We start from the raw sequence: 12,500 nt of genomic DNA, 5'->3' as shown, positions 1-12,500 counted from the left end.
TTCAATCATAAGCATGAAATTCAAACTCGGATAATATAGAATTTTCAAACATAAGCATCAAACACAAACTCACATAATATCATGTAGTTCAGGTGAAGTCATTGAAAACATCTGTTGCCAGATGTTAATTGATGTTATGCAGGTGTCCTCACTTGAGTATAACAATGTGCAGTTGTTCCTAGACTAAGTAATGGCCATTTGCTATAATTGATTATAATAATGTACGAAGCTGGTAGCATCTGTACTTAATGTTCACTCTTTTCACGCCAATTATGCTAAGTCATGTTATCATAAGCAAAATGAATTCAATTGCAAGTAACTGTACAGAGACCTTGATGAATAATTTGCAATTGCATGTCGTTGAGAGGTCTTTGGTTAACTCGAATCACTGACTGTCTTAAGGCAGGCTGAGACCAAAGTCTATAGAAAGTCTATATAATGAAGACCCTGGCTGAGACTTGGTCTGTAACTGCACAGAGACCTTGATGAATAATTTGCTATTGAATGACGTTGAGAGGTCTTTGGTTAACACGAATCACTGACTGTCTTCAGGAAGGCTAAGACCAAAGTCTATAGAAAGTCTATATAATGTAGATCTTGGCTGAGACTTCGTCTTGGGAGAAAGACAGCGGGCTGGACTTTGCAGGCAGAGACCAAACTGAGACCAAAGTCTATAAAAAGTCTATATAATGAAGACCCTGGCTGAGACTTCGTCTCGGGATAAAGACAGCGGGGTGGACTTTACAAGCAGAGACCAAACTGAGACCAAAGTCTTTAGAAAGTCTATGTAATGAAGACCCTGGCTGAGACTTGGTCTTGACAGAAAGACAGAGGGCTGAAGTTGGCTGGTTTATTAACGCGACATAGCAAGGTTATGTACAAACAGTTGAGGATAACAAAGACATAAAAACTTTAATAATATGATATATGCAATAGTAAGCTTACACAGATTTTCCTAATAGGAGAGAGAGAGAGAGAGAGAGAGAGAGAGAGAGAGAGAGAGAGAGAGAGAGAGAGAGAGAGAGAGAGAGAGAGCTATGGTAAGTATCTCTTCTAGGAGAAGGACACTCCAAAATCAAACCATTGTTCTCTAATATTGGATAGTGCCATAGCCTCTGTAGCATGGTCTTTCACTGTCTAGGGGTAGAGTTCTCTTGCTTGAGGGTACACTCGGGCATACTATTCTGTCCTATTTCTCTTCCTCTTGTTATTTTAAAGTTTTTGTAGCCTACATATGAAAGATTTATTTCAACGTTGTAACTGTTCTTGAAATATTTAATTTTAATTGTTAATTACTTCTCTTGTTTCCTTTTTTTCTTTCCTCACTGGGCTATTTTACCTTTTGGAGCACTCGGGCTTATGGCTTCTTGCTTTTCCAACTAGGTTTGTAACCGAGCAATTAATAATAATAACAAGGTTTTGTTTTTGTGTGATCAACCTTATCAAAATCTTTTAGTTGCCAAAGTCCTTTTTTTTCTTTCTTTTTTTTTAAAGTAAGATTTTACTTCAGATAACCATGTGGCATCTATGTTATAAATATGACATTTTCTTTATGTTATGATAAGACCTTATTGGCTAAATTAGATTCATTCTTATAAAATCATTATGCTGAATACAAATCAATAATTTCCCCAAGTTACTTCTGTCCAGAAACTGGTGGAAATTTATCAAATTTAAAATAATGGGATTAAGGAAGCTGTACACATCACAGTTTTAATAAACATTCACTTTTATTCCATGATAATAATTACACTATGCAATGTAGCAGATAATTTACATATATGAAAGCAAGATGTAATATACTGGATTATACAGTTTTATTACAATAGTTAGCCTGAGGATACTAAGAGAAAATTATTAAATGTGTCTCACATTCGAGAGAAAACGGATTTATATGTACATCACATAGGATGGGTAACTATTCTTAAATATCCGAATACCAGCATGCGAGAACGTTCTCTCTCTCTCTCTCTCTCTCTCTCTCTCTCTCTCTCTCTCTCTCTCTCTCTCTCTCTCTCTCTCTCTCTCTCTCTCTCTCTCTCTTCTTGAAGTCAATGAGACTTTGATTTTGATAAAAGTGTTTTCCGCATAGTTGGATTTTAATTTGAACCTTCATGATTTATAACTTCGTCATGCAAGGCGTGTAATAGGGTTTATCACTTAAGACATGTAATAAGGTTCATCACACAAGACAAGTAATTGGTTTGATCTTGAAAGTCATTGCCTTCAGCGTTTGTCGGTTGTTATACCAGTGGTGCCAATGGAGGCCCTTTTCGGTCACTGCTGAGGGCAAGATCGGATTGGTGGGACCGGCGTGTTCGCAGGCGTTAAACCAAAAGCCACTTTTCCTGTCCGCTGCACAGTTGACGCTGGCTGTAAATATATAAAAGTTAAGTAAGGCTTTATTTCTCTAAAGCTTGAAATGTGTTTTATTCTCATATTAAATGAATGTTATAATGGAAAAGATTACTCAGACACTTTTAGGAAATGATTTTTGTTCCAGAATAGAAAAAAAGATCGTCTAAGGCAGTGGTTCCCAAACTGGGGGGCGCGCCCCCCTAGGGGGGGCGTGAGGACGATACAAGGGGGGCGTGAAGTCATCTCCTCGAAATTACTTGTTTAATAGAATAATAAAATCATTAAAAGAACAAATATCTGCATCCATCTTACTAAATTTGAACAGAAATTGTGCCTTAGTCTCATAAGTATTTCCAAATATTATATGCCATGTTTTCAAATTATCTATTCTTAAAATTGCAACTCAATTTTGCCAATTTGCTAATGTTCAAACTTTTTTTTCGCTCACTTTGAACCAAATGTTTCGTTTTTAGTTACTGGAATGTACTATTATTTGTTTGAGTGGCTTTCATTATTAAAATGTAATACAAACAGAAATCTGTTTTCCTGTACAATGCTAAGAAATAAATGTAAGAATAATTTCATATAAAAAAAAAGAGAGGAGTGGGGGTGTACGAGTCTACTGGAAGCAAAAAGGGGGCGTCAGGTAAAATAGTTTGGGAACCACTGGTCTAAGGTTTTTAATTCTGTAGCGGTTGAAATGGATAAAAATTGCATTGTAACACATATGAATAATGAGTAATAATTTTGCCTAAAAATGCTTTGAAGCTCCTCTAGACACAAATAATTAAAATCTTCAACGTAACGCAGATCAAGCGATCGTACCATGCTTATCATTATCCCTGTCAGGCGTCGAGAAGAGCATCGTGTTGTGGTATGTCAGGGAGTCGCCGGCAGTGCCCGAGTGCCCACCGACGTGAAGGCGATATTCCCCATCCGCATTGTCCACCATGAAGGAGCTGTACTCAGCGTAAACTTTCTTTTCGTTCCAGTCCGTCATGTCGATACGCAGCTTCTGGATCCTCTCACTGGTCATCTTGTGGAGGAAGTCGTTGCCTGCAGACGAGGAGGGATATGGCCGCGAATAAATGAAGCCCTCAGTGATGGATATCATCTTGCATCAATTCATACGCAAGTTAGTTTATGAATATTTGACCTTTTGAAGAGGCCATTTGTCATAGTGGCGTAAGGTTCCGTATGCAAATGTTAAAGCCTTAGAACATAAGCTAATTACAAACCAAAAAGCTATGATGTGATAACACTGAGAGACATAGAAAAGAGCAACATGGATATCAGAGCAAACTTAAGTAGAGGATATTATGACAAGTAAGAAAAAGAAATGGACATAGGCAAGGCATGTCGTGAGAATGACAGATAATAGAGGGACATTAAGAATAACAGAATGGGCATCTAGAGATTGCAAAAGAAGCAAGGGAAGGAAGAGGAAACAATGGATTGATGAACTAAGAAAATTTGCTGGTATAAACTGTCTTAGAAAGATCATAAATAGATGCGAGTGGAAGGACATGGCTGAATCCTTTGTCCTGCAGTGGACTTGTTACGTCTGATGAGGATAATGAGATATATGACACACATATTTATGTATATACATAAGTATGAAATTGATAATTCTAGAAAGTATTATTTTAATTTTTTGTAAGTCATACTTTTCATAGGGATAGGATTGATTATTGTAACTTTGCAGGTTACAACTGTAACTTAAACTAAAATTTACTTTTGTTATCTATGTTCTAGATTGAAACAGTGACGATTAAGATCTCCGTCTTCCAGATATTTTCTTTTCCCTCTAGAAAAGTAATTCTTAGTAAATTTCGACTTATTTCCTCAATTCTTTAAAATGTTTCCCATTTATATACACCAATACGACTCTCTTTGGCTGTTTTATGGGAAAGATTATTATTATTATTATTATTATTATTATTATTATTATTATTATTATTATTATTATTATCAAGCTACAAACCTTGTTGGAAAAGCAAGATGTTTTAAGCCCAAGGGCTGCAACAGGGAAAAATAGCACAGTGAGGAAAGGAAATAAGGAAATAAATAAACGATGAGAAAAAGTTAACAATAAATCATTTTAAAAACAGTAACAACATCAAAACAAATATGTCATATATAAACTATAAAAAGACTTATGTCAGCCTGTTTAATATAAGAACATTTGCTGCAAGTTTGAACTTTTGAGGTTCAACTGATTCAATTAACTTTATCTTTAACAATTCAACTAACTAGGAACCGTTGAAAATTAAATGCTTATCCATCTCCCACTTCTGATTTTATTCTGAAGCATACTGTATATCAATTCAAAAATGTACAGTTGAACACAGAAATTTATGGCGCACTTCACTCTGAGGAATGCACCCTGTCACTCCCTTACTGCGTGGTGAGTTCCTGGGTTTAGCCCCACCCACACCTCTACCATCTCTCCTCACATTATCCGTTTGGTTACTCGGCACGCAGTGACCGGGTACACTTATCAGAGCGAGCTGGTACCTAACCTCTACCATATCTCCTTACACTATCTGTTTGGTTACTCGGCACACAGTAAAGGTGTGACCGGGTACACTTATCAGAGCGAGCTGGTACCTAACCTCTACCATATCTCCTTACATTAACTGTTTGGTTACTCGGCACACAGTAAGGGTATGACCGGGTACACTTATCAGAGCGAGGTGTACCAGGCATTCCTGTATCCAACTGTACATATGCATCCTAACTCTCTAACGTCTTGATTATGTTCAGAGACTTTTTATTTTGATCAGAATTCCCACAAGGAATAAACGTATCAGTATCACGGTAAGTCCTTACCTATCCAGTATTCTGTCTCTGGATCGCCAAACCCAAGCCTGTAATATCGCCAGCCTTGGTTGAAATCCACCTGTTGGTCAAGTTTCCTCCTTAACAAAATGGTCGTCCATCCGCCATCTTCCCCGTCCATGTCACACCAGACGCGGAGGCCCTTGCCTACGAACCCACACCTGGGGATATAAAAAAGAACTGTTTTTTCATTGAGAAATACAGAAATATTAAATTAGTAATTGCAGGTAAACATTTCATTGGAGTTATGTGAAACTGTTTCACATATGTCAAGAGGATTAAAAGTGTTCTCACATTATAATATTTACTGTAAAAGACATATGATTTTTCATTGGGAAATACAGAAAGAGTAAATTAGTAATTGCAGGTAAACATTTGATTGGAGTTATGTGAAAATGTTTCACATATGTAAAGAGGATTAAAAGTGTTTTCACATTATAATATCTACTTTAAAAACTGTCTAAGACATATGGTGAAATGGGTAGTAGATTGGTCAAGGCACCAGCTATCCGTTGAGATATTACCACTAGATAGTTATTGGATCCTTTGGCTGGCCAGATAGTAATACAATGGATACCTCTCTAGTTACTGCTCATTTTTCCTTTGCCTACACATACACCGAATGCTCTGCCCTATTCTTTGCATACTCCCCTCTTTGCTCATGCCTCTGTCATCACCAGGATAAACTGAAAATTCTTCTTCACTGAAGGAGTTAACTACTGCACTGTAATTGTTCATTGGCTACTTTCCACTTGGTAAAGGTAGAAGAGACTCTTTAGCAGCTTTTCTTGGAGAAGGACAATCCAAAATCAAACCATTGTTCTCTAGTCTCGGATAGTGCCATAGCCTCTGTCCCATAGCCTTGCATTGTCTTGGGTTATAGTTCCCTTGCATGAGGTACACTTAGGTATATCATTCAATCTTTCCTCACTGGGCTATTTTCACCATAGTAGCTTAGTTAATTATAGTAATAATTATGATAATAATAATGATAACAATAATAATAATAATAATGATAATGATACCACTACTACTACTACTACTACTACTACTACTAATAATAATAATAATAATAATAATAATAATAATAATAATAATGTCCCTACATTTCAGAAAGTGTTTTCCCTCTACAAAATTGGATGTGGTTTCAGTGATAACTTTTAAACTATGCATGAACCGCTTTCTCACTTCATCAGAAAATTCCTCAACGGTAAGTAGTGCAGTCAGTGCACCTCCTGGGGTGCGCTGTAGGCATTGATAAAAAGTCCTTGCATTATTCCATCGGCCCATAGCTGAAGCCACTTGTTAGCCTTCTAATTATTTGCCATTTCCACTTTCTCCTGTTTTGCTATTCATTCCTTTTATCTTTAATTCAATAGCACAATTTATAGATCACTCCCCACCCCTGGCACCTCAGCCCCAGCCTTAGTTCCTGGCCTAATTAAATGTATATCATTAACAGCTAAAACAGACAATAACTAGAATGGGCACTTGATATACCACATACCTTGGCCTATATCATGTAGTATATTTCAAGATAGGCAGTTGAAGTATGCATATTTTGGCACTAATTTCATGCAAATCGGATAAAAATTGACCACAATATAGCAAAAACACGTTTTTTACCTTTTCATTAGCTTGACCTTGACCTTTGATCCAATCGCTTTCAATATCTAATCAAATTGTCCTTGGAGCATGGCCAATCCTCCCACCAAATTTCATGAGATTCAGTTGAAGAGTTTTTGAGTTATGCGAATTACGAACACAAGATCAAAACATATAGGCTAGGTTAGGTTAGGTTAGGTTACATACCTTAGCAACGGCAACTTATAAGAATAACCACTCACTTATTTGGATAGATCGTGTAGATGCCGCTGGCATTCTTGCCTTGGTGAAACAGATCTTGGCAGTCTCGAGGCCTGCAAAGAACTCAAAGTTAAAGAAAATAACAGAGGATAAGGAAAATGGATTTACTTTATGTAAAGAAATAATCCATTCCTAACATGCACTTGGACACGAATCTGGCCTTCAATATTTATACGAATAGCTCTATAATTATAACAACAAATTATTATTCATGAGAAAATAAATTTCCAAATCATGCATTCCCAATATCTACATAAATTAAAGATTTAACTACAGAACGTTTATACCAGCATTTCCCAAACTGGGGGAAATTTCCCCCTGGGATAGAGTAAATTTGAAGCTACCATGAAGGAAATAATTACACTGCCTACCAGCAAGAAAAAATCTCAGATGGACTTTCTCATACCTGAGAGAGAGAGAGAGAGAGAGAGAGAGAGAGAGAGAGAGAGAGAGAGAGAGAGAGAGAGAAAATTATTGTAGATAGTAAATAGTCACAGTGTTTTGACTACACTGTCCCTCATACCAATGAAGATGGAGAGAATGGGGGAAATCTGGATGGCTGAACTGGGTACAGGTGTAAATAACAGAAGAAAAGTTAGAGAAGGACTAAATCTGCATGATTGAACTAAGTGCAGGTGGATATAACAAGAAGAAAAGTTAGGGAAGGACGAAATCTGCATGATTGAACTGAGTGCAGTTGAAAATAACAGAAGAAAAGTTAGGGAAGGACGAAATCTGCATGATTGAACTGAGTGCAGGTGGAAATAACAGAAGAAGAAAAGTTAGGTAAGGACGAAATCTGCATGGCTGAACTGGGTGCAGATGGAAATAACAGAAGAAGAAAAATTAGGGAAGGACGAAATCTGCATGATTGAACTGAGTGCAGTTGAAAATAACAGAAGAAAAGTTAGGGAAGGACGAAATCTGCATGATTGAACTGAGTGCAGGTGGAAATAACAGAAGAAAAGTTAGGGAAGGACGAAATCTGCATGACTGAACTGGGTGCAGGTGGAAATGACAGAAGAAAAGTTAGGGAAGGACGAAATCTGCATGGCTGAACTACGTGCAGGTGGAAATAACTGAAGAAAAGTTAGGGAAGGACGAAATCTGCATGGTTGAACAGAGTGCAGGTGGAAATAACAGAAGAAGAAAAGTTAGGGAAGGATGAAATCTGCATGGTTGAACAGAGTGCAGGTGGAAATAACAGAAGAAGAAAAGTTAGGGAAGGACGAAATCTGCATGGTTGAACAGAGTGCAGGTGGAAATAACAGAAGAAGAAAAGTTAGGGAAGGACGAAATCTGCATGGTTGAACAGAGTGCAGGTGGAAATAACAGAAGAAGAAAAGTTAGGGAAGGATGAAATCTGCATGGTTGAACAGAGTGCAGGTGGAAATAACAGAAGAAGAAAAGATTGAGAATCATTATTTATTACCAATGGCTGCTATCTCACCACTTGAGGGAATAACATGGAATCTCAGTCTTCTGTTTCTGATCGTCAGTAGTGACATACTCCTTATTCCACTCGATGACCCGGTCGCTAAACCTCGACTTCTCTACTTCCAGTTCCTTGATCCTTTCTCTCAACTGGTTGTTTTCAGCCTCCATTTTCCTCACTAGGACACCGACCAGGTGGTTCTGGGCGGACGTTCCTGGGGCGTGAAAGGTGCGTTGTTAATCAGAATTATTTTGTTTTATGCGATTTACTGAAGTTGCGTTAATGAATGTCTCTGAAAGTGTAAAGCGTAAGATAAAAAGAATGGATTGCTAGACTACTCTAAATGATACTGGGCACCGGATCCTGTGTATTTGGTGACGTTACTAGAAGGAAGGTCTTCATAATGGGCTAAATGATTCTGGATAGTAGATCCTCTGCGTATATTGTGACGTTACAAAAAGGAAGGTCTTCATAATGGGCTAAATGATTCTGGATAGTGGATCCTAAGGGTATACTGTTACGTTACAAAAAGGAAGGTCTTCATAATGGGCTAAATGATTGTGGATAGTGAATCCTAAGGGTATACTGTGACGTTACAAAAAGGAAGGTCTTCATAATAGGCTAAATGATTCTGGATAGTAGATCCTATGCGTATATTGTGACGTTACAAAAAGAAAGGTCTTCATAATGAGCTAAATGATTCTGGATAGTAGATCCTATGCGTATACTGTGACGTTACAAAAAGAAAGGTCTTCATAATGGGCTAAATGATTCTGGATAGTAGATCCTATGCGTATACTGTGACGTTACAAAAAGGAAGGTCTTCATAATGGGCTAAATGATTGTGGATAGTGAATCCTAAGGGTATACTGTGACGTTACAAAAAGGAAGGTCTTCATAATAGGCTAAATGATTCTGGATAGTAGATCCTATGCGTATACTGTGACGTTACAAAAAGAAAGGTCTTCATAATGGGCTAAATGATTCTGGATAGTAGATCCTATGCGTATACTGTGACGTTACAAAAAGGAAGGTCTTCATAATGAGCTAAATCATTCTGGATAGTAGATCCTATGCGTATACTGTGACGTTACAAAAAGGAAGGTCTTCATAATGGGCTAAATGATTGTGGATAGTGAATCCTAAGGGTATACTGTGACGTTACAAAAAGGAAGGTCTTCATAATAGGCTAAATGATTCTGGATAGTAGATCCTATGCGTATATTGTGACGTTACAAAAAGAAAGGTCTTCATAATGAGCTAAATGATTCTGGATAGTAGATCCTATGCGTATACTGTGACGTTACAAAAAGAAAGGTCTTCATAATGGGCTAAATGATTTTGGATAGTAGATCCTATGCGTATACTGTGACGTTACAAAAAGGAAGGTCTTCATAATGGGCTAAAGGATTCTGGATAGTGAATCCTAAGGGTATACTGTGACGTTACAAAATGGAAGGTCTTCATAATGGGCTAAATGATTCTGGATAGTGGATCCTATGCGTATACTGTGACGTTACAAAAAGGAAGGTCTTCATAATGGGCTAAATGATTCTGGATAGTGGATCCTAAGGGTATACTGCGACGTTACAAAAAGGAAGGTCTTCATAATGGGCTAAATGATTCTGGATAGTGGATCCTAAGGGTATACTGTGACGTTACAAAATGGAAGGTCTTCATAATGGGCTAAATGATTCTGGATAGTGGATCCTATGCGTATACTGCAACGTTACAAAAAGGAAGGTCTTCATAATGGGCTAAATGATTCTGGATAGTGAATCCTAAGGGTATACTGCGACGTTACAAAATGGAAGGTCTTCATAATGGGCTAAATGATTCTGGATAGTGGATCCTAAGGGTATACTGTGACGTTACAAAATGGAAGGTCTTCATAATGGGCTAAATGATTCTGGATAGTGAATCCTAAGGGTATACTGCGACGTTACAAAAAGGAAGGTCTTCATAATGGGCTAAATGATTCTGGATAGTGGATCCTAAGGGTATACTGTGACGTTACAAAATGGAAGGTCTTCATAATGGGCTAAATGATTCTGGATAGTGGATCCTATGCGTATACTGCGACGTTACAAAAAGGAAGGTCTTCATAATGGGCTAAATGATTCTGGATAGTGGATCCTAAGGGTATACTGTGACGTTACAAAATGGAAGGTCTTCATAATGGGCTAAATGATTCTGGATAGTGGATCCTATGCGTATACTGCAACGTTACAAAAAGGAAGGTCTTCATAATGGGCTAAATGATTCTGGATAGTGGATCCTAAGGGTATACTGTGACGTTACAAAATGGAAGGTCTTCATAATGGGCTAAATGATTCTGGATAGTGGATCCTATGCGTATACTGCGACGTTACAAAAAGGAAGGTCTTCATAATGGGCTAAATGATTCTGGATAGTAGATCCTATGCGTATACTGTGACGTTACAAAAAGGAAGGTCTTCATGATGGGCTAAATGATTCTGGATAGCATATCCTATATGCTAATACAGTGACGTTACAAAAAGGGAGGTCTTCATAATGGGCTAAATGATTCTGGATAGTGGATCCTATGGGTATACTCTGACGTTACTAGAAGGAAAGTCTTCATAATAGGCTAAATGATTCTGGGCAGTATATCCTATATGTTAATACTGTGACGTTACAAAAAGGAAAGTCTTCATAATGGGCTAAATGATTCTGGATAGTGGATCCTATGGGTATACTCTGACGTTGCAAGAAGGAAAGTTTTCATAATGGGCTAAATGATTCTGGGCAGCGGATCCAATACGTCAATGCTTTCAAGACCTCACAAATCCTAGCTTGTTGATATTTCTTAGAAAACTCTCATTAAGATATATTCAATTAATACCATCTTGCAAGGGTTTGGGAGATTTTAAAGGATGCTGAATTTAAAAGATGTTTCCTTTTTTCAAAATTTTGATTAAGTCACCAGTGACAGTGAAAGGCTAATAGTAAAATGTCATAATGAAGAATTTTCTCCATTATTCTGTTCCCAAATGTTAGTTGGCTTATATTCCGTGGCAATATAATTCCCAGAAATTATATTACAAGGCTTCCTTCCAATTAAAACACTCAACAAGTGAATAGTTATGGTGTTCACTCAAGTTTCTTACCATCAAGCGAGGCGACATATACCCCTTCTTCTTCGGAGAGAGGCCCAAGTAAACTCTCCAAGCCTTTGAGGGTGACGTTAATGTTCGACATGAGGTCGCCAATATCCAGTTCTATACGATTCGTGGAACATTCTTCGCTTGTGGTTGCTTTAGGATCTACTACATCAACAGCAGCAGCAGCAGGCCCCGTGACTACGAAGATGAGCACCGCCATTAAAAGAGAGGAAACGCCCCTTATGACTGCCATAGCAAGTCGCGAATAACCGAAGTTTCAATTTGCTAAACACCAAAGTTCTAGTTCGCGAAACACTGATGTTTTAGTTCGCGAAACACCGATGTTTTAGTTCGCGTAACACCGATGTTTTAGTTCGACAAACACAGAAGTTCTAGTTGTGATCATCGAGAAGAGGAACTACTCTTATCTTCACTGCAAATGAACTGCACATCTTTTCCCATCGCTTCACTTTATATATCGTCTCTATACCGGCAGCAAAGAAGGGCAGTCTTTGTTCCATCCTCACTGAATCAAAATACCTCTCTTTTTTATATATTTCTTTAGCATCATCACAGAATCCCCTCCTTCACAGTAGCCTCTTTTATCGCGGCCTCCTTCTTAAAAAGAGGTGTGACGTCAGATGGATCATCTTCGGTGGGAAAACCAATGGAAATTTGGTATCACGGGTTTGTTTAGGAAGAAAATAAATTGGACCTAAAGACGTCAGTTATATTTTGCGACCCTGGGAGAAATCCCAGTGTTTATTAATGTGTTATCTCCTCTTAAGACTTGATTGACAGATGTTCCAACAGCCTCATCTTCTTGTTGTACTTAATCTCTTCGTTTACTTTATTAATTATTCTCTTTTTCATTC

At 37.7% G+C, this 12,500-nt stretch overlaps 1 protein-coding gene across 1 annotated transcript; it reads right to left on the bottom strand.

Annotated features, from left to right (window-relative positions):
* Window positions 1-1,709: 1,709 nt before the first annotated feature.
* LOC137641675 (techylectin-5B-like) lies at window positions 1,710-12,088 on the bottom strand. Its single transcript, XM_068374455.1, has 6 exons — window positions 11,632-12,088; window positions 8,516-8,714; window positions 7,047-7,118; window positions 5,191-5,360; window positions 3,184-3,414; window positions 1,710-2,373 (listed from the first exon to the last, which is right to left on the bottom strand). Exons 1-6 carry the CDS (start codon window positions 11,876-11,878, stop codon window positions 2,183-2,185), a joined length of 1,110 nt encoding a protein of 369 aa, XP_068230556.1. The 5' UTR covers window positions 11,879-12,088; the 3' UTR covers window positions 1,710-2,182.
* Window positions 12,089-12,500: the final 412 nt, after the last annotated feature.

The sequence above is a fragment of the Palaemon carinicauda genome, chromosome 5 (assembly GCF_036898095.1).
Source record: "Palaemon carinicauda isolate YSFRI2023 chromosome 5, ASM3689809v2, whole genome shotgun sequence".
In the NCBI taxonomy this organism is placed as follows: domain Eukaryota; kingdom Metazoa; phylum Arthropoda; class Malacostraca; order Decapoda; family Palaemonidae; genus Palaemon; species Palaemon carinicauda.
This window is presented reverse-complemented; position numbering and strand designations above follow the sequence as displayed.